The following is a 21170-nucleotide window of genomic DNA, read 5'->3' as shown; positions in this document are numbered from 1 at the left end:
TTGGTTAAGATAACGGCTGCATCAGCCGCAATCAAAATGAGTTATATATTGTTTCTTGCTGGTTAACAGAGTACATGTATTTGAAATATGTTTAAAAATGTATAAATAAAAAGGAACAAGTGTTGAAATATGTCACAAAATATGTTATAGATTGATTTATATGACTATTTCTTAATTCTTATTTCTGTTTTACTTGTGTTTCCAGTGTGGAGTTTCCACTTGTTTTATTTTAAATACACTGATATATACGAATAAAGTATTAAAACGATCACTTCCGTCAGTTATTGGTCTTCTCCCCTTCTCAGTTTTTCACCGATATCAGAACCTATTTCTTACCTGACGTTCGTTTTCAAGCTATTTATTTTGTCATAATACATTGATCACATGGAATAATAGAATATTTTGATTAATGTGTGGTGCTACACAACTCGAAAGATTGTGCAAGGGTATTTAATACAATCTTTAATTTCTTTTGCTGTTGCTACACCAAACTTGGCTCTGTAAATGTAGAGCTAAATTCTGATAATCTTTGTTGCGAGAAAACGTACGAATTCAGAATGGCCTCCGGCTATAATTACCAAAAGAGAATGGGAACGTAAACATTTACGGCCTTGTCCTGCTTTTTCGTTTAATTTGCGCTGATGGGTTTAAAAACATGAGCTAAAGTTTCCTCGTCGTAATCTTTTCAAATAACTCACAAACTTTGATAGGGGTCTGAGGGCTGTTGCACATTTCATTACCTCCCGTGAACAGATTGTTCCAGTATTCCAGTCTGCTTGGTTGCGTTATCTGCTCATAGTCTTTACTTTTATAAGTTAAAGAAATAGGAAAAGGGGACCACCAGATGTCATCCAACACGACATAAATGAAATCTTGCAGGCTCGGTTCATTAACGGTAGCCAAATAAGGCTGGAACATCCTAACTTCTGTGAATATCACGAAATACAAATGCTGTAGACGGCCATCATTACTCGATACAAAATGAAAAAGGTGGTACGTTATTGTTTTAAGGCGGTATATATTATCAAGTACTGATAAAAACCTAGGCTGGGATTTCCCTTTTCGACTATATATAGCTTGCAAAACTAAACGTTATTACTTATCAAATATATATACAAGACGGTCATGATGTCCAGATCGTTCACCTGAGTAATATGAGCTACATGGACAAGTGTAACAGATCAGGTAAGAAAGTCAAATATAAGTTAGCACTGAAATCTTTTCCTTGTTGTTTGAAATGTTTCAAATGTCAAACTGATGCTAATTAAAAGTATTAAGAAAGTATGTCAGTAGGTCACATTCATGGTCACTGAAAGTCAGTTTTAAGATCTGTGTGCAAAACTGTATCTGTCATCCAAATTTCAAGGCTGTATATTATAAAACACAGAAAGTAGGTCAGTAGGTCAAGGTCACAGTCAAGTGACCCCTAATTACTTGGGGTCATCAGGTAATTATAATTAATCAGTCTAGGAAATACGATCAGATAATTTTTGAAGTAGTTTTCCTATATAACTCATATAAACACTAAGTGACCCCGGGACGGGGCTTTAAATGGACCCTGGGTCATGATTTGAATCTTAGTATCATGACCGCTAGACAATTCCACATGTAAAATATCTAAGCTATGTGCCTCTCAGTTTTTTTAATGTTTTTCCTATAGAACTCTATGTAAATTCAAGGGTCTTCAGGTTTCAGAGAAGAAGTTTTGAAATTTACAATATAGCAATATAGGTAAAATAAACCCTGCCCCACAGCAGCCATTTTTTTTTTTACCAAAATAGAACGGCTTAAGCAATGTTGGTAGAGTGTCACCTAGAGATCATTTCTACAAAATATTTTTGAAATCATGCTAACAGTTTCTGAGAAGATTTTTAAAGATTTTCTTTTCGGTTGCCATAGCAACCACAGTTCAGAATGGATTTTAATTTTTTGGGCAATTTTAAGAGGGGGCCACAAAAGGATTATTTCTGTGCAGTTAAGTGTAAATCTGCCCGGTGGTTTTGAAGAAGAAGATTTTTGAATTTACAATATAACCATATATGGAAAATAAGTTCCGCCCCCTGGCGGCCATGTTTTTTACCGAAACAGAACGGCTTAGGCAATTTTGGTAGAGGGTCACCTAGAGATCATTTCTACAAAATATTTTTGAAATCCGACTAACAGTTTCTGAGAAGATTTTTTAAAGATTTTCAAAATGAATTTTAATTCTTTGGGCAATTTTGAAAGGGGGTCACCCAAGGACCATTCCTGTGAAGGTTCGTGTAAATCAGTCCAGTAGTTTTGAAGAAAATTGTTTTAGAATTGTTGACGGACGGAAGACGCACGACTGGAGACGGATATCAAACGGTCATAAAAGCTCACCTTGAGCCTTTGGCTCAGGTGAGCTAATAAAAACAGGATGCAGACCAAGTTATGATTTAGCCACTTTACACTTCAGGCTGTAAATCAAAACACACAAATATATTATATACAAGTATACCAGCACCCATATTTCCAGTTGAAAATTTGGCACACCAATGGAATGAGATGGTGCCAATAAATAGTTGTTCGTTACGTCCTCGTTATGTGCACATCAGTATATAGATCATTGAAGGGGGCCTGGGTTTTCCTGTTGGATGATTATCCTTTTTTTTCTTCTAAATTATTGTAGAGATTCCCGACATTGTCCGTGTATGGTTTTGTTTCCTAAGGAATGAAATAAGTCATTAACGAATTAGAAAAGTATTGAGAGGTGTTTCATATTTCATTTCCTTTTTCCTTTCCATATGTCACTTCCTTTAATGTGTTTATTTTGAACCCTGAAGAAGGCTAATGTAGCCGAAACGGTGGTGAAAAGTAAAATGACATGTAAAACTTTTTGTAGTTTTGACTACTTTCAATATCTACATATTATATTACATTACTTCTCGTGAACAGGTTCAATCAAATCGAGTCTGGTTTTGTTTTCTAAGGAATGAAATAAGTCAATGACGAATTAGAAAAATATTGAGAGGTGTTGCATATTTCATTATCTCTCATGAACAGACTCAGTCAAACCGAGTATGCAATCATTTTGCTGTTGCATTGTATGCTTTTAAGATTTTATAGTGTATAGTCACATACTTCTACCTTCTATTTTCTGGTCCCTCTGGAGCTAGAGGGGTGAGGGGTGTTGGAAATTTCATTATTTCTCGTGCCTTCCCTTAACCATTGCACTTATACTGCATTTTTCACCAGTATTTATGTATCATACTATGATCCTGTTGATGATTTTCCGCCAAATTCTTTGTTAAATGTTGACGTCGTCGTCCCTGATGTTGTTCGACTTTGACGCCACTTCCGTTTATCACATGTTTGACGTTGTGGGAGTGTAATAAAGCCATTAAATAAAAATGATAATACACTAGTGTAATAAAGGTTTGATGTCGGCGTCATTTATAGTATATGAGACGTTTGTCAAATTGACTTGTTTATTATAGTAAAAAAAGTAGAATTTTTGATGTTTCGACAGGGAAGGCTAGCATATGATAAAAAGAATATTACATTTGTGACTTTCCACATTGAATTTATTAAACGAGTTGAATAAAATTGATAAAATGCTCGGCAGAGCCTCGCATTTTATTATTTTATTCAACTCGTTTAATAAATTCAGTATGAAAAGACACTCATGTAATATCCTCTATTTATTTTGAACCCTGAAGAAGGCTAATGTAGCCGAAACGTTGGTGAAAAATAAAGTGACTTGTAAAACGTTTTGTAGTTTTGACTACTTTTAATATCTGTATATATTCCTTCTCGTGAACAGGTCAATCAAATCGAGTCTGATATTATTTTGCTAGGTTACGTTCAAGATGTCCAAAAAAGTATCTTACGGATTTTATTAACTATCATAACATTCTTTAAATGTCGTGTAGCGGCTGTAAAAAGTATCCCCGTACTTGAGGCATACAGACACTAAATAGAAAAATGGCGCGACACAAATAGTCCTCAGTTTTTTTGCGCTGTAGAGCTATTTTCCTTATGTTCTTTGCAATTTTTTTTGCTAAAATCACATGACAGATCTATGCTTGACATGTAGGTAGCATTTTCATCATGAAATAACAATATGACAAAATTTTTCATGGAAACTTAGATCATACACCACCAGTATAATTTGGGGTCTCATTTTTTAGCTGATTTTGCAGTTTGTGTGTTTGACTGAAATTATTTTTCTTGCATCAAACATGACCCCCACTTTTCTTTTGATTTTTAGTTAGCACTGACAATATTCTTCAAGAAAATGTAAGTTACAGAAATTTAAAATGGGTCCTGATGTGTGCTGCGGTCATTGGAAATAGGTCAATTTTATATAGAATAAAGAACAACAACTATTTAGTGTGTTATAACCTTGAACACAGTGTTGTTATATTTTCTAGTTCAGTGGGATCATAAAGTACATTCGCCGGGGCTAGGGAGCGTGAAGGGTGTTGCACATTTTATACGCTTTCATGAACAGACTCAATCACACTGAGTCTGCTTTTTGGGGCCTAGTTGCTTTCTATGCTCAAGTGGGATCTTCATATAATTTTATAATCTGTAACATTTTGAGTAGGGCGAGCTTGTGTAGTAAATATCTTTTAAAATATTCTCCCCGGTCTAAACAATCAGTTTTCGATGATATACTTTAATACAATCAACTCTGAAGAAGTACAGATCTAGAGTTTGAACATTACGTTGAACTTTCAGCTACTTTCACAAAACTAAAATTAAAGAAAAGTATTGGTACGAAATCCGAGTCTGGTTATCCTACGGCATTACTTCAAACACAACAGAACAAAATGTATCAATTTAATTATTAAAGCTTGTACAACATTGACTGAAAGTGACATATAATATTACCTTATATAGATATCTAAAATTATATGAAAGCGAAAGAACTTGATTACTGTAAAGATTAATTAGTACTAAACCAAAGTACTTCATTTCTGATAACTAATGGTTTTATGTTTGTATACTGGAGCGTTAGACCTTGGAATTGGCGGGATTCCTCTAATAATGTCGGCAGCCTTCTCTGCGATCATAATGGTTGGTCCATTCAAGTTCCCGCTCACTATACTTGGCATGATAGACGCATCGACAACACGCAAGTTTTTAATTCCAATTACGCTAGTTTCCGGGTCTACAACGGCCATCTTGTCACTTGGCTGACCCATTTTACATGTACATGAAGGATGGTAGTTACTGTCAGAAATGTTACGGATAAAATCATCTATTTGTTCCGCAGATTGAACTTTATCGCCTGGCTGTATTTCTTCTCCTCTGAATTCATCAAAAGCCTTCTGAGCAATTATTTCACGGGAAAGTAATACAGCATCTCTCATTTCCTGCATATCTTTTTCAGTTGTAAGATAATTTGCAACAATTTTTGGATGTTCCCTTGGATTTCTAGATTTAAGTTTCAAATAACCTGTACTTGTCGGTCTCATTCCACCTATATGGATCATAAATGAATGACAGTTTGCATTAATCCTACCATGATCATTAGATGCAAACGGCAGAAAATGTATCTGAAGATCGGGATGTTCCACACCTGGTCTGCTACAAATGAAGCCACCGCTTTCAAAATGGGTTGTGGCTCCCCATCCTTTTTTAAACAGAATCCACTGAAGCCCAATCTTAACCATGTTATGAGGAAACTTCCACTGAGCGCTATACAAAGTGATTGGCTTTGTACACTTGTACTGTATACACATATCTAAATGATCTTGCAAGTTATCACCAACTCCTGGAAGATTAGCAATAACAGGAATATCAAGCTTCATCAAATCGTCTGCGTTCCCTACCCCAGAAAGCATCAGAAGTTGTGGTGTATTTATGGCACCGCCACTAAGAATCACTTCCTTACTTGCCAGTGCTTTCTTTACCTCACCATTCTCCTCGTATTCAATTCCAATGGCTCTGTCCTTGTCAAACAACACTTTTGTAGTCAAAACTTTCACCTTGGTTTCAAGATTTTTTCTTTCGTTTTTAATGGGATGGAGGTATGCAGCAGCTGCACTCCACCTCAGACCTTTGTGAATTGTCATATCCATCCATCCAACCCCTTCCTGTTGGTAGCCATTCATATCTTCAGTAAAAGGGTAACCGGCTTGTTTCCCGGCCTCAATAAATGCACGATGTAAGGGATTATTAGTTATTCCACGGGAAACGTGCAGTGGTCCACTCCCGCCTCGATACTCGTCCTCACCAAGCTCATGCGTCTGTGATTTTTTAAAATATGGCAAACAATCTGCATACGACCAGTTGCTTGCACCTTCCTTCTCCCAACGATCATAATCAAAAGCATGTCCACGAATGTAAACCATAGCATTTAGGGATGAGGATCCACCCCATACACGTCCACGAGGCCAATATTGTACACGATTATTCATAGCGGGTTCGGGCTCAGTGTGGTAATACCAGTTATATTTGTCATCACAGAGGTTATACATTAACGCAGCAGGCATCCAGATCTTCCATGAATGATCTTTCGGTCCTGCCTCCATAAGTAACACTTTATCCTGCCTACTTTCAGTTAGTCTATTGGCCAACACGCATCCTGCTGATCCCGCCCCAACAATTATGTAGTCATAGGCTGGAACGTTGTTTTGTGTAGAAAAATGTTTCCTACATGACGTTGAGAGGTTGTACTTATGTCCTCCAAAGACACTCTTGAGCAATGTATTTTGCATCCTAAGTAACCTACCATTTATTTTAAACTGAACACAGCGAGACATTTTGTGTGTATTTATTAAAGTTACAGAACTGTTGTTAAAAATAATATTTTTTCATATATATATACCTGGCAACGATGTGCCTTGTAATTTACATTTCTTTTAATGTAACATCATTTGAATCGTAATGATTTACGACAACTTTTCTATGGAATGTATAACTGCATCTATACTGATTTTGAACTTCCTTTGTTTCACATCTGACCTCGTCGTTATCAAACTCTATTAAGTTTTAGATTTATATCATCATGAATCTGAAAAACATAAACATAACACTTTATTTCTCAAAACAGTCACAGAAAATGATTGAGCACCCGAAAAAAAATGCATTGTAAATGTTTTAAAGACAAATGTTGTAAATACATGAGAAAAACATATAAGTTAATAAACGCACACAAAATGCTGACATAATTACCATTTTTCTGTCAAAACAAAGAGTGTAAGTTTAAAAGCTAAACTATTCATATAGATCTTCACATTACGGTGATTTGTTAGGATATTACTGCATTAGTGCAAACTAGTAATATTACTAGTTTCCAGTATCATGTGGAAAAATATGTAAGCACAAAGAATGGTCGCGACTAACAAAATGAAATAACTCTCTAGCTTACTGAACTTGTAATTCAAACGTCTATTTTACGATGAAAGCATAAATATCTAGCCACATTTACTACATCTTAAGTAAAATCCGGCATTGACAAAGTGAAAGTAGTTCGAACACATTTTCCACGAAATAAGACACCGCCTATCAAATGTTTTGTCGATGTCCCTGTGACAAGACCAACTAATTTAAACTGAATTCAGAAAAAATTCGATTGATTTGACTTAAAATGATACCAACCTCTGGTTCATGTTGAATATATAAGAGCATACAAATGGCTATAAGTAAAAAAGGGGAGTAATTCTGACTACCACGGGCCTAACAGTTTTTCTTTTCGATGAAAAAAATCATGGACGTTCGGCATTAATTCTCCAACATTGCGTGTACGAACGCATTGAAAGTACACTATTAAACCTAACCCTAACCTTTAGTCAGTAAAGTGTACATTCAATACTTGCGTACATCCAATAATGGCGTTTTACGTTTAAAACCAATCAATCGTTAGTCTCCCTTTGGAGTAGTAATACTTTTTAATCTACATTATCGATGTTCTAGTTTTTATAACCTTGTTTAACTTAACAATCTTATTTTCAGTAAATAAATATGTAATCAATTCAAATATATTATTTATACTTACATTTCCTTTTTACGCTTGTAACGCTTTTAATAAACAACTGCCTTTCTAAATCCCATTTCATTCACTAAGGTTAAAAACTAGGTTTGATGAATTTCTTATCTTTTATAACTACCATAACATCGTAATCTGGCCATTTGAGGTCACGTCATACGATAATCGTCTTTACGTAAAGTTTTCTTCAAGTGCCGTTATGTACTGTTGAGCAATCTTTTATAAAAACAAAATAACGATAAAAATGAATTTATCATAAAAAGATTCGGAAACTATTAAAAATTAAATTTTCTACAGTTTTAATCAAAGAAAACGGACAACTCATAAAGCGTTTCTCGATGAAGAGGCCAAACGTTCAGACACAACTGGATACTAACAATTACTGTCAATAAAATGCTAGTAATTTTTTTACGCAAACGTATATTTAACCGTACTTTTATATTTTATGGAAATACAAAAGCCGTTACAGTGTAAAAGGTTTGCTGTATATTATCCGTGCTTCGGGTTCAGACCCCACTCATGTCATAAAAGGCCCTCCCATCTGCGAAAGTGTTACATGTACATGTTCTAGCTGTATTCGCTCTATGTTTAAGAAAATGAAAAGTGAAATAAGCACACACATTATGTCTGAAAAGCGAAAAATCATAACAGATATTCAATGCCCTATCTTTAGACTAAAAATTAACTTCATATGTGGAAAATCCCCATCAAATGTATTTAACTTTACTTAATAGATAAGATAAGTGTGTATACATGTAGAGCTACGTGCATAATTAAATGTCATAGACTAACAGTCGATTGTTAAGAAAACTTCTAGTTTTTAGCGGTAAAACACATGTATTTAGCCTGGGAAACCGTTGATAATATTCCTGCTTTGTCAGAAGAAATCATACCTAATATCTATACATTAGAGATCCCGATTAATTTGCGCTAATTAGTGTTAATTGGCATTCATCGAGTTTCTGATATTGTCAATTTGCAGGTTAAAAATGTTAGAAATTCTCAGACTGGATTCCCAGGCTAACATGTATATTGTGTTTAGATATAAATGTATACAGCGTGCACGTACTTTAAACCTAATGACATACTTTAAATACACACAAACTTGTTAATTGTATGTTTACATGCACCATATGTAGTAATTGCTCATATTTTCAAGTATGATATTTTAGTCCAGTATACCTTAAACTCTCGCCGAACCTTGTCTGGATTACTTTGATTGGTTAAACTCTCGCCGTACCTTGTCTGGATTATTCTATGATTCCAAAGGATCTTCTGATAGATGTCCATTTATATTATCACAGCAGTTGTCTTTAGGTCCGGACAGACGATCCGTACTTTGACTAGATGTTGTTATACTGTCTGGTCATTTAGTAGGTTTGGGATTATGTAGTCCATTCCATAAATCTGTATTAAACAATTCCATTTGAGTCGGCGGCAGGGGTAGGAGTTTCAATTACCTCATATGAATAGATTCAATCAAACCTTGTCTGCTATTATTTTGCTTTGTTGCGTTCTTCGCTTCCAAAGATTTTTATTTAAAATATCAGATAAAAACATCTAGAATTGGTGGCAAAAGGGCTGCTCGCCCGTAGATTAATTGTTAATTAACAAAGTGTCTACGTCCCTGTAATAGGTTAGACAGTAACGGAAAATAGGTCGATAATTGATACTGTGTAGGACTGTAATAAGCAGTAATATTAAATTACAATATGGCAATATTAATGTGAGTTACCCACTTACAGAGACAATGAATTAAGTAATTGTTTAAAACATGCACATGTAAATAGATTTCATATAGCTGGGCCAGCTGGGCCAGGTGGAGAGTATTAAGGTGTATCTTAAATCAGTCAGTGTTCAAAAAGAGTTTAAGTATCAATTTAATGGTGTCACGTGTTATTTCTAAGATATAATTTTCTACGAGTACCAAGTGCACTGTTAACCTTTCTGCTAATTAGGGAGGTTGTGAATTATGATGATATTAATGTGGTTCGCATGTACAGGACAGGAGGATTTTATCTACAAACAGAACTTGAAGCAATTATTGAGACAATAGGAATGAATGTTTTAATCTAAATAAAAGATTCCTGTATCTTCAATCGTAACATTTAGTTCATTCAGTCTGCCGTACTATTTTTATTCTGATGCTGCTGGTATTTTATGGATACTTGATATTTTGAATTGAAACTTTTAGAGTGTCTTATTTATGTGCACCTGTAGGATGGTTATTTCTGGAGCAATGATCTTCTTCCCAGGTTATTTTCACCATTTTTGACTAATGTGACCTATTTTTTATGAGTATTTTCTTTGAGGAACAGGGACCAGTTTCGTATTGTTTTCTGTATAAGAGAGATAGATGTGTTTAATTTAAAAGGCATTTATATTAAATTGGTCATTCATGATGTTCACAGAACTAAGGATTCCCATGAAAGAGTAACTGTTGTGTATCTTGTATCTGAATGATATTTCCTAGCTTCATAGAGCCAGTCGGGTCTAAAACCTTACTTGCAGCTCAAAACGTGGGAAAAAAACGGTTGTATGAGACACATTTCTCTAGTTATAGGGTTTCATACATTCAACATTATATAATAAGTATATTGAGGACTTTAAATCAGGTAGTTTGTGCAAATGTCTTTATCATACAACTGACTGACAGGCTGCGACGCTAAGTTTTTAGTGTGTTTATACCTGCAGCCTCACCTGTTAAGGCTATTTTCCATAGGGCAAACGAACCACTGTGGCCATAGTCGACCTAACCCTAACCTCTAGTCAGTATATTAGAGTCATAATTTTAGTGGTGCAAAGCCTGGACTATGGCCGACAAAACTATAGAAAGTAGTGTTTCCCCACCTTTTCCCGCGCCACACACTGAATTCGCGACGTCCAGAACTCATGTCTGGCAGATAGAAATGTAAATAGGAATATAAGGAGGCGTGTAAATAGGGTTATTCTTAGTTGTTAACAAATGTAGATGTATGAACAAATAGGTATGACATGACACACTGGTTTATATGTTTAGTACTCGAATTCCTACACTCTTGCCTTAGTGCACTAGTACTCGTACATGCAGTCTACTCGTACAAAACCAGTTGTTCAATTCTTTATGTTACATATAATTTAAAGAAATCGACAAAAGTAGCAATATGTCAACTTTGTTTATCTTATGCTAGATATTTGCGACGTTATCATTTTTAAAGCGATATTCTGAACTTTGTTATGTGGGTTTGGCGGGTTTCTGGAAAGATTGAGTTACTCCCCTTCGTTGCTATTACGCCATTTGTGTGTCAATTAGTCTGATTGCTTCGAAATTGAAGGTAAGTTTATGCATGTCTAGTCACAAGTAATCTGAATACAGTATGCATTGATCGTTCCACTTGGTTATCAATCACAAATAATTTCTTTTCTTCCCAGGGAGAGAAAATGTTGTAGTCAGTAAAAAGCTCTCTTATGAGCTTATCAGGCTGGTAACATTGCCCGATCGGGCTTAAGGCATAAAAAGTAATATTTCATGAAAACTAATGATGCTATTTTTTTCAAACTTGGTCCATTTATTAAGCATAACAAATTATACAAATTAGAATAAAAATAACTTGGTTGCCTTTAGTTTTGGTAGAATTATTTCCCCTTTTCAGATTTTTATGACGCATAATCTTTGAAGTCCAAAAAATATGCTCTAATGCTAAGTTTAAAACAAAAAAAAATGTTCAATGGCTTTCTAATACTCTAAATTATTGTGCTAGTACATGAATTTTTACATTTTACTCTGCTTTCACTTACAACTTCATAGAGAAATGTTAGTTTAAAAAATATGCTCATATATCTGCACTAGAAACGAAGTATTAATCCTAAATATATAGAATAAGGGTATTGGCACACAAGTTTGGAGCAATAGAAAGCCATTGAACCTTTTCTGTTTTAAACATTGCATTAAAAACATAACTATTTTGGACTTCAAAAATTATGCATCATAAAAATCTGAAAAAGGGAAGTAATTCTAACAAAACTGAAGGCAACAAAGTTACTTCTATCTTGATAAGCATCATATGATATGCTTAATAAATGAACCAAGTTTGAAAGAAATATCACTTTTTATGTCGTAAGCCCGATCGGGCAATGTTACCAGCCTGCTTATGTTCTTGTCTAGGGCTGTCATCATAGAAACGATATCTATGTATCAATGATATTTTTTTGTCGATCGATTATCGATTCCCATTTTCAAAAATCGATATTTTACAGAGAGAAAAAAACTATCCAAATAAACACTCAGACCCTAAAAAACAACTTAAGTTCACAAAGTTGTAAATTTGGATAAATGCAAAAAGGAGTGATGGCAAAATAAAAATGAAGGTGTTATTAATTTTTATTTATTTCTTTTATTTCATAAATACAAATACAACACAATCAAACAGAAATATGAAAAGTAGGCAATAAAACTTAAAATAGCATTTACAGGAAGGTATATAGTATGCATATGAACAAATAGGTTGTTAATCTAACTTAATAATCGATATATCGATGTATCATCGATATTTGTCTTCTGATATATCGGTATCGTTGATATACCTAAGACCCAATCAATGACATCCCTAATCTTGTCTGCACAATAGTGATTTCATTTATGATTTTATTAGTCCCCTACTGATCGAAAACCAGTTTCGGGGACTATAGGAATGCCCTTTTCCGTTCGTCCGTCCAAGCACACAATTGGTACCTTAGGTGGTAGGAGGTGTGGCCTAGGACAATAGAAATCCTTTGTATTCATTCTGTAACCACTTAATTCTTTTGTTCCTTAAGTGGTCATTCTATTGTTTTCAAACAATGGAATGACCATCTAATGCATGAATCGTATGGGTGTGCGTCCATCCGTCCGTCCGCAATTTCGTGTCCGGTCCATAACTCTGTCATCCATGAAGGGATTTTAATATTACTTGGCACAAATGTTCCCCATGATGAGACGACATGTCATGCGCAAAACCCGGACCCCTAGCTCAAAGGTCAAGGTCACAATTTGAGGTCAGAAGTCAACAGGGCTTTTTTCCTGTCCAGTCCATAACTCTCCCATCCATGAAGGGATTTTAGTATTACTTGGCACAAATGTTCACCATGATGAGACGACGTGTCATGCCGCCCAAAACCTGTACCCCTAGCTCAAAGGTCAAGGTCACAATTGGAGGTCAACATGGCTTTTTCCTGTCCGGTCCATAACTCTCCCATCCATGAAGGGATTTTAATATTACTTGGCACTAGAGTTGGATATCGTTAAGGACGAAGCGGTCCGATACCAGTACCAACGAAACGGTACGGTATTTTCAACGATACTGATACCGATACCAAGCTTTGAAGTACATCACATAAGCAATGATTTTGTTAGTATTAAATACACCCTTTTTAAGTAGTTATACAGGAAAATTTGCTTTGATATATAAACATTTTAAGTCTGTTAATTTGATGTTGTACTAGAACTATGAAAGAGTAAAAAAATAAACATATCTTACAAACTAGAGTTTTCCAAAATAAAAAAAAACAGAGTAGATACGTCGCTCACTGTGCAATTTAAATCTAGGACTCACTGACTGTGGTAATGCTAGCTCAGCACTGACGAGAACTGTTACATTCAACACTTACTAGCTTTCAAATTAACCCATTTAACAAGTCAGACTCATTGTCACTCATGATAAATCTTCAACCAGGTTAACTAGTAAGGTATTTAAAGTGCAACATTTTTTTCAACACAATTTTCATTGAAAAATAACCCTCAAAACGCTTGAAACAACCAACAATAACGTATTTCTATTAGTCCGCGAAAACCGATGACTTGTTTATGTAGGTTACAGCTTAAGTTTCGTAACTTTTTATTCAAATCATTTGTTTTGATAGAATATGACAAAGAGCAAAAAATGTCGTATATTTTGCAATTAAGTATGATTTACGTAGTTTAAAACGACGGGAAAAGAAGTTTTTATAATAATATTTAGCATACGAAATTATTCGCAAGGCCAGCTCTCCATGTTACTTGGAGCGGTGTCACAGTAAACAATTACGATCGCGTTATTACTGTGTTTCAAATACTTTTTGCTTATTTTCTGCTTTCTTCTGCCGCTGATTTGGTAATTATTTTGTTTATTTACTTTTATGGAAATACTGAAATCGGAACCTGTTCTTTACGAAACTGTATATACCGGTATTTTTCGAAGTGATTATTCGGTACGGTACCGATACCGGGAACCGGTATCCAAACCTACTTGGCACAAATGTTCCCCATGATGAGACAACATGTCATACGCAAATCCTAGACCCCTAGCTTAAAGGTCAAGGTCACAATTGGAGGTCAAAGGTCAACAGTGCTTTTTTCCTGTCCGGTCCATAACTCTCCCATCCATGAAGGGATTTTAATATTACTTGGCACAAATGTACCACATAATTAGACGATGTGTCATGTACAACTTTCAGACCCCTAGCTCAAAGGTCAAGGTCACAATTGGGGGTCAAAGGTCAATGGAGTTTTTTATGCCCCCGGCATCTACTGATGCGGGAGGCATATAGTGATTGTCCTGGGTTCCAGATAAGATGCGTATTAGCGTAAATTACTCTTTGAAATAATGCATATACACATGTCTGATAATTTTTAAGTGTATAAAAACGTATATGAAATTACAGAAACGCACGCAATTACTTTTTACTAGCGTAAACAAAATCTGATTTGTCTGGATGCTTTATGTAACAGCACGGTAGGCATTCTCCCACATTGAACGTACACACGCATTGAATGGTACTCGATAGACCTAGGTTAAACTTTATCATACACTCGATGTGTGCGTAAATCAGATGATTGGGAATTAATATTGACGGTACAGTAGTGTATTTTAAAGCGGCGTCGATTTAAAATATCAACTTCCACAGTGGAGTAAACAACAAAAATGTCTTTTTCTAAGAATGGAAAAGTGAACAAACACTATGAATTCTTTAAACCAACAAAAATAATCCCAAAAATATAACTAAAGGTATATCTTTATTGAATATTGGACTTTCATATTTTTGGGTGAATGAAGCCAAAGCAAGCCAAGGGATAAAAAAAGAATCAAAAACTTAAATATTGAATTGAAACTGAACTGCAAGCAAATTCATGGGTGTTATGTACCTAATAGATATGTTATAAATAGGCTTCCCACGCTATCCGGGAAATTGGGGAAAAGTCTGTGAATTTCAAAAATTGACTCCCGGCCGTGAAAATACCGGGAATTTGGCGAAAGAACGGTAAAGGTACGGGAAAATACCGGGAATTATCCCATTTTGCTAAGGGAAGTAATTCATGATTCAAAATGGCGGACATGGATGTCATTTCAATTTCCTTTTTTGAAAATACCGATGTTTTTGTGGTTGATGAGCCTATATAGGTAGCAATGCTTGAATTTTTAAACAGTAATTTTTGGCTATCGGTCATTTTTGTGTCGATTTTTAAGAAGCCCTGTGAAATTCCGATTATTTTTCGAGAACAATTGTGAAAGTCGTGATTAGTGACACGCTTGAATTCAGTGATCAAACATCAACTTGACTGAAAATAATTTAATTCCTAGAAGTGTATCAAAGATTATATAAATAATGTAGGTGGCACCAGAGGTGTAGTTATTATGAAGGAGTTGATTAATTCTTCACAACGTGCTAGACAAGTAAATGATTCATAGTTTCCTTGAGAAACAAAAGCTTGAGGACAGTAAGGAAACAAAATGAAAAAAAAAAGAAAAAAGAAAAATTTGCAGAGCCTGTATTTATTAAGTAGAAATTTTTAAGCAATATCGGTCCATCATGGCCCTCTTTTTAGCTCACCCGTCACATAGTGACAAGGTGAGCTTTTGTGATCACCCTTCGTCTGTCGTCAGTCCGTCTGTCCGTCCGTCCGTGCATCCGTCAACAATTTCTTGTCTGCACGATGTGGTTTCATTTATGATTTTATTTTAACCAAACTTGCACACAACTTGTATCACCATAAGATCACGGTTCCTTTCTTGAACTGGCCAGATCCCATTATAGGTTCCAGAGTTATGGCTCCTGAAAAGGCCAGAATTAGCTATTTTGACCTTGTCTGCACAATAGCAGCTTCGTTTATGATTTGATTTTAACCAAACTTGCACACAACTTGTATCACCATAAGATCTTGGTTCCTTTCTTGAACTGGCCAGATCCCATAATGGGTTCCAGAGTTATGGCCCCTGATAGGGCCAGAATTAGCTATTTTGACCTTGTCTGCACAATAGCAGCTTCATTTATGATTTGATTTTAACCAAACTTGCACACAACTTGTATCACCATAAGATCTCAGTTCCTTTTTATACGCCAAAAGGGACGTATTATGTTACAGGGGTGTAAAATTCCACTCGCCCGCTCGCATTGGCGAGTCAAAGTCTGGATAGGACGAGTGGACCTCGCTGTATACTCGACCGATCGGGCGAGTGGTTTTCACGTCGGTAGCTTTAATGAAATTCAAAAATTACATCTCAAAAAACGTCAACAAACTTTGAGATGGTTCAGTTGCTACTTTGATTGACTGGAATTTACCCGCGAATCGTAAAGATATCAAAACTCATGCCGGTAATTTTCCATTCCGAGAGCACGTGCGACCTATCGTAATATCTAATTTACATCGCCGTTACTTTTCTTTATCGACACGAACACAAAAAACGCGCGTAGTGCATTCATTTTTTAACATTATCGCTTCAATTTTTCAACACCGCTTGAGAAGTAATACAGTTTGAATTCTATTAAGATTTTAATAAAATATCGACGGAAATGTAAGCAAATTTGTATAAAAACGGTCGAATTTTCATATAATCATTTGTTAAATTTCAAACAGCGCGATCTTAATTACTTATTTCTTTCTAACAGAAAATAAGTGATACATACTATGGGCATAAAATTCAAACTTTTGACCAGAAATAACAAAAAACAGAATAAAAAAATCTTAAATAATGAAAAAGCGGCAGTAATTTAAATACATAGAGTAAAACGATTTTTTTAGTAAAAAGGTTTCTGTTAGTGCGGCGGAGTAGGTTACGTGACCTCGTGGACGTAAATAGGAATTTGATTTTAAAATAAAACAAAATGATGTTGCGGTTTTTAATCAGTTTTAAATGAATCTTTGTACATGTACTTTTTGATAAAATATTCTTCTCAAACGATAATGTAAATTCCTTGAAGGCAAGTAGGTCACAGAGGTAGGATTTCCACTATTATCGTTTGAGACATTTACTTGTCAGTTTATACGCGATATTGCACATTCGCTTTTAATAACAAATTAAGGAAGAAACTTTTTTATTGATTTCTCATCAATTTAAAGAATCGAGGCGGTTCGATCAGACAGTGATGTGTCACATGGCGCGAAAACTGTAACTGTGACGTAATGCCATGACAATCTCGTGCAACAATACCGCTTTGATCTCCACTTCAGATGTCATGATACCGACACACTTCTTTTAGCTTTTTGAGAGGATGTTAATTGATGATGAAAACAAGGACAATTACTTAGTTTATCAACAGAATAATTACCAAGATGGGTAGGCGGATGATGACTATTGTGTCCATATTTTTTAGGACACTTTTCAAAATAATTATTTTTCGGGAAATAATTCTTGAGAAAATTTCATTAACTGATATTTAATACTTTCCTGACACTTTGGGAAACTACGGTAGGGGTTAGACTTTGATTATTATTACTATCAATGCAGTTATTATTGAGAGCAACTTGATGGTGGAGATGACAAAATTAATGAAAGAAAAAGAAAAATGTCTGGTGTGAAAAGGAAATTTAAGAGTAACAAAAATGAAATCAAAAAGGAAACGTAGTGTACGAGCTATGTGTTATATTTGAAATTTGAAATTTGCTTGTTGTACATAATACTCCTTCCATAAAACGTGACAGTATTAAAAATGTCAATTATTAGGGTGAGTGACTGTTCACTAAGGGTGAGTAGATTTTACTAGCTACTAGTCCTGCAGGGCGAGTGGTGTGAAAAAGAATTTTACACCCCTGCTGTTATCACCTCGGTGTCTGTCTGTCTGTCTGTTGGTTAGCAATTTCGCTTCCGCTCTGTAACTCTTGAACCCCTTGAAGGATTTCAAAGAAACCTGACACAAATGTTCACCTCATCGAAACGACATGCACAGCGCATGTTTCGGATGGCTCACTTCAAAGTCAAGGTCACACTTAGGGGTAAAAGGTCATATGACTTTGTTTTGTGGGTATATTGCTCTGCATTTGCGTTGCATTGCAGTGCGCTTGTTTTTATTTGGCAGATCTTTCTTTTGTTCACTTACAATAATTTTTTTTAATTACTTCCCTTTTAAGCTTCTTTTCCTTAAGTGCAATGATAACAGGTGAGCAATATAAGGCCATTATGGCAGTGTACGAAATTCAGATCTGAACCCACTAGCCCGTTCGGGCTACTAGATAAGAAATTTTCCAAGCCCGACACCAATTTCACTAGCCCGAACTTTAACACTTTAAAATAATTAATTTTTGCACCATATAAAATTTTGTTTTACAGACATCTCTATGCATGTTTGAAGGAATAAAAAAGACATACAGTACATGTTTGCCATGTTTTTGAAAAAAATTTAACTCTAAATACTCCAGTCCAGATCAGCATCGCCAGAGTCCAAAAGCATCGGACATGACACTCCTTGCCAAACAAAATCTAAACTGTAATGCCTGATTTTTTAGGATCAGCACTCGCCAATTACTGCTACTCGGACTGTTGACAATTTGCAAGATGTAAAAATGAGTGCTGAATACACACATACACACACGCTGATAGCATAATTTAAGATCCGCCTACTGCAGGTACTTGTGAGATTTTCGCGAGAAGTGTGAAAGCTAATCAAATTATCCGTTACACTAGAGGTGATTGTATTCAGCCAATTAGCGCTGCGGTTACGTCTTTGACACTTTGCGTTTGATTTGTCAACACGTGAGAGTGCAAAAAAAACAACAAAAATTCAATAAGCGTTCCTCAGTCTGGACGATGTGTGATGCCTTCTTAGTGTTTATTAATGGAGATCATATGAAATCACGATGCTATACTCGTTTAATTAGCATGATTTTTTTAAACAAATTTGGAAAATTCGGTAGCCTGGTCGGGCTTGTATCTGCGGAAAATCGGTAGCCCGAGCTGAAATTTGGTAGCCACGGGCTATCGGACTACCGCGAATTTCGAACACTGTTATGGCCCTCTTGTTTCTGAGTAGAGGGGGAATTCCCCCATATTTCCCGAATCCTAGATGCAACACTGAACCAGTTCCCTTAAAACCTCATATTTCTTAAAAAAATACTCGTTTTAGAATTTGTCAAGTGTACGGACAGAAGGCCGAGGTTATTTTGTCGATGTACAGCCAAAAGTATACGGTAAGAAGACAGAAATTTAAAGATTTTCCCACGAAATTGTGTATGGAAAGAAGACAAAATCCTGTTACGATAACCAATTGCATTATACTAGAACATATTGGGATTAATGTGGTCTGTATTTCGACATTAGTGCTGTCAATTTTCAATGTGTTTCCAAAAAAATCTCTAGTCTCTCTAAGCCATCAGAATTTTAAAGATTATTGAAAATAATATTAGAATGAACTTGTTTCTGTTTTTAGCTCATTTGAATGATGTTTAATATATTTGCATATAATCAAATCGATTCTTTTATAAACTTGCTTTGGACAACTTTAATTTGTTTGGAAGAGAATACAGTGTTTTGTTTTACCTGATCATGTGAACTAACCTGAGCGAATATACAAGCTGTAATTTTCTTTCGATTTATCACTATATGTCGAAAACGGACGCCTGCATAGCAAAATGTTATCCATTTGATTGTGATTCTGTCATATTTTAAGTAAATTAGTCCAGCCGAACACGAGCCGTGCTATGGTTCGAATCACGGACTGGGAATGTTTCCACCAATTTTGTGTGGAATAATTCTTAAGAAACATGGTCATAATTTAATAAAGTCCAGATTTAGAGTAAATATTGGTCAAAATATTCATGGAAAACATCACTAGAATTACCTAACTTTGCCGAAACAGCTCAATTTTCTATTGATCTGCTGTCTGCAAAAGGCACAGATAACATAAACTGTAACACAAAAGTATTAAAGGTATTGCATGAATAGCAGAGCGTACACCTAATAACCTTAGAGACCGCATAAAAGATATTTAAGGAAAGAATGAGCAAGGCATTTCTCATTAATCCACTGTTAAAATTCCACTTCATATATTTTTCTCAATATTGACCAAAACATGAATTAATCCAAAGTGGTTCTGTAATTTATATTCAGTGTAATAACTAATAAAATGAATGCAATTTAGTTACAGCAATTAATTCAGAAGAAAATCTGATTAAAAAAATGAATAATTTCAATGGGCTATGGACACTAAAGGGCTACGGATAGAAAATATTGACCTGCAACTTATAAACTACAATCATTTTTGTGCCCCCGAAGGGAGGCATATAGTTTTTGAACCATCTGTCCGTCTGTCGGTCTGTCAGTCTGTCCGCAATTTTCGTGTCCGGTCCATATCTTTGTCATCGATGGATGGATTTTCAAAAAACTTGGCATGAATGTGTACCACAGTAAGACGACGTGTCGCGCGCAAGACCCAGGTCCGTAGCTCAAAGGTCAAGGTCACACTTAGACATTAAAGGTTAGTGCATTGATGGGCGTGTCCGGTCCATATCTTTGTCATCGATGGATGGATTTTCAAATAACTTGATATGAATGTGTACCACAGTAAGACGACGTGTCGCGCGCAAGACCCAGGTCCGTAGCTCAAAGGTCAAGGTCACACTTAGACTTTAAGGGATAGTGCATTGATGGGCGTGTCCGGTTCATATCTTTGTCATCGATGGATGGATTTTCAAATAACTTGGCATGAATGTGTACCACAGTAAGACGACGTGTCACGCGCAAGACCCATGTCCGTAGCTCAAAGGTCAAGGTCACACTTAGACGTTAAAGGTCATTTTTCATGATAGTGCATTGATGGGCGTGTCCGGTCCATATCTTTGTCATTCATGCATGGATTTTAAAATAACTACGCATGAATGTGTGACACAGTAAGACAACGTGTCGCGCGCAAGACCCAGCTCCGTAGGTCAAAGGTCCTAAACTCTAACATCGGCCATAACTATTCATTCAAAGTGCCATCGGGGGCATGTGTCATCCTATGGAGA

At 35.6% G+C, this 21170-nt stretch overlaps 2 protein-coding genes across 4 annotated transcripts in view; one reads left to right on the top strand and one right to left on the bottom strand.

The window, feature by feature from the left end:
• Nucleotides 1-4794: 4794 nt before the first annotated feature.
• LOC123525544 (choline dehydrogenase, mitochondrial-like) lies at nucleotides 4795-8169 on the bottom strand. Of its 2 annotated transcripts, none has more exons than XM_045304670.2 (2): nucleotides 7970-8169; nucleotides 4795-6985 (listed from the first exon to the last, which is right to left on the bottom strand). In XM_045304670.2, exon 2 carries the CDS (start codon nucleotides 6732-6734, stop codon nucleotides 4938-4940), a length of 1797 nt encoding a protein of 598 aa, XP_045160605.2. In that variant the 5' UTR covers nucleotides 6735-6985; nucleotides 7970-8169; the 3' UTR covers nucleotides 4795-4937. The 2 variants fall into 2 exon arrangements, with proteins under 2 accessions (XP_045160605.2, XP_045160606.2); XM_045304671.2 differs by lacking the exon at nucleotides 7970-8169 and adding an exon at nucleotides 7573-7622.
• Nucleotides 8170-10648: 2479 nt separating this feature from the next.
• The window catches only part of LOC123525545 (uncharacterized), a 69717-nt gene continuing 59195 nt past the window's right edge, over nucleotides 10649-21170 (top strand). The window contains exon 1 of one of the 2 annotated variants that reach the window (XM_045304673.2): nucleotides 10649-10947. The gene's annotated coding sequence lies outside the window, so the exon portion shown is untranslated. Of the gene's footprint in view, nucleotides 11275-21170 lie in introns of both variants that reach the window. The other variant, XM_045304672.2, reaches the window with a different exon arrangement.

The sequence above is a fragment of the Mercenaria mercenaria genome, chromosome 3 (genome assembly GCF_021730395.1).
Source record: "Mercenaria mercenaria strain notata chromosome 3, MADL_Memer_1, whole genome shotgun sequence".
Taxonomy (NCBI): Eukaryota; Metazoa; Mollusca; class Bivalvia; order Venerida; family Veneridae; genus Mercenaria; species Mercenaria mercenaria.
This window is presented reverse-complemented; position numbering and strand designations above follow the sequence as displayed.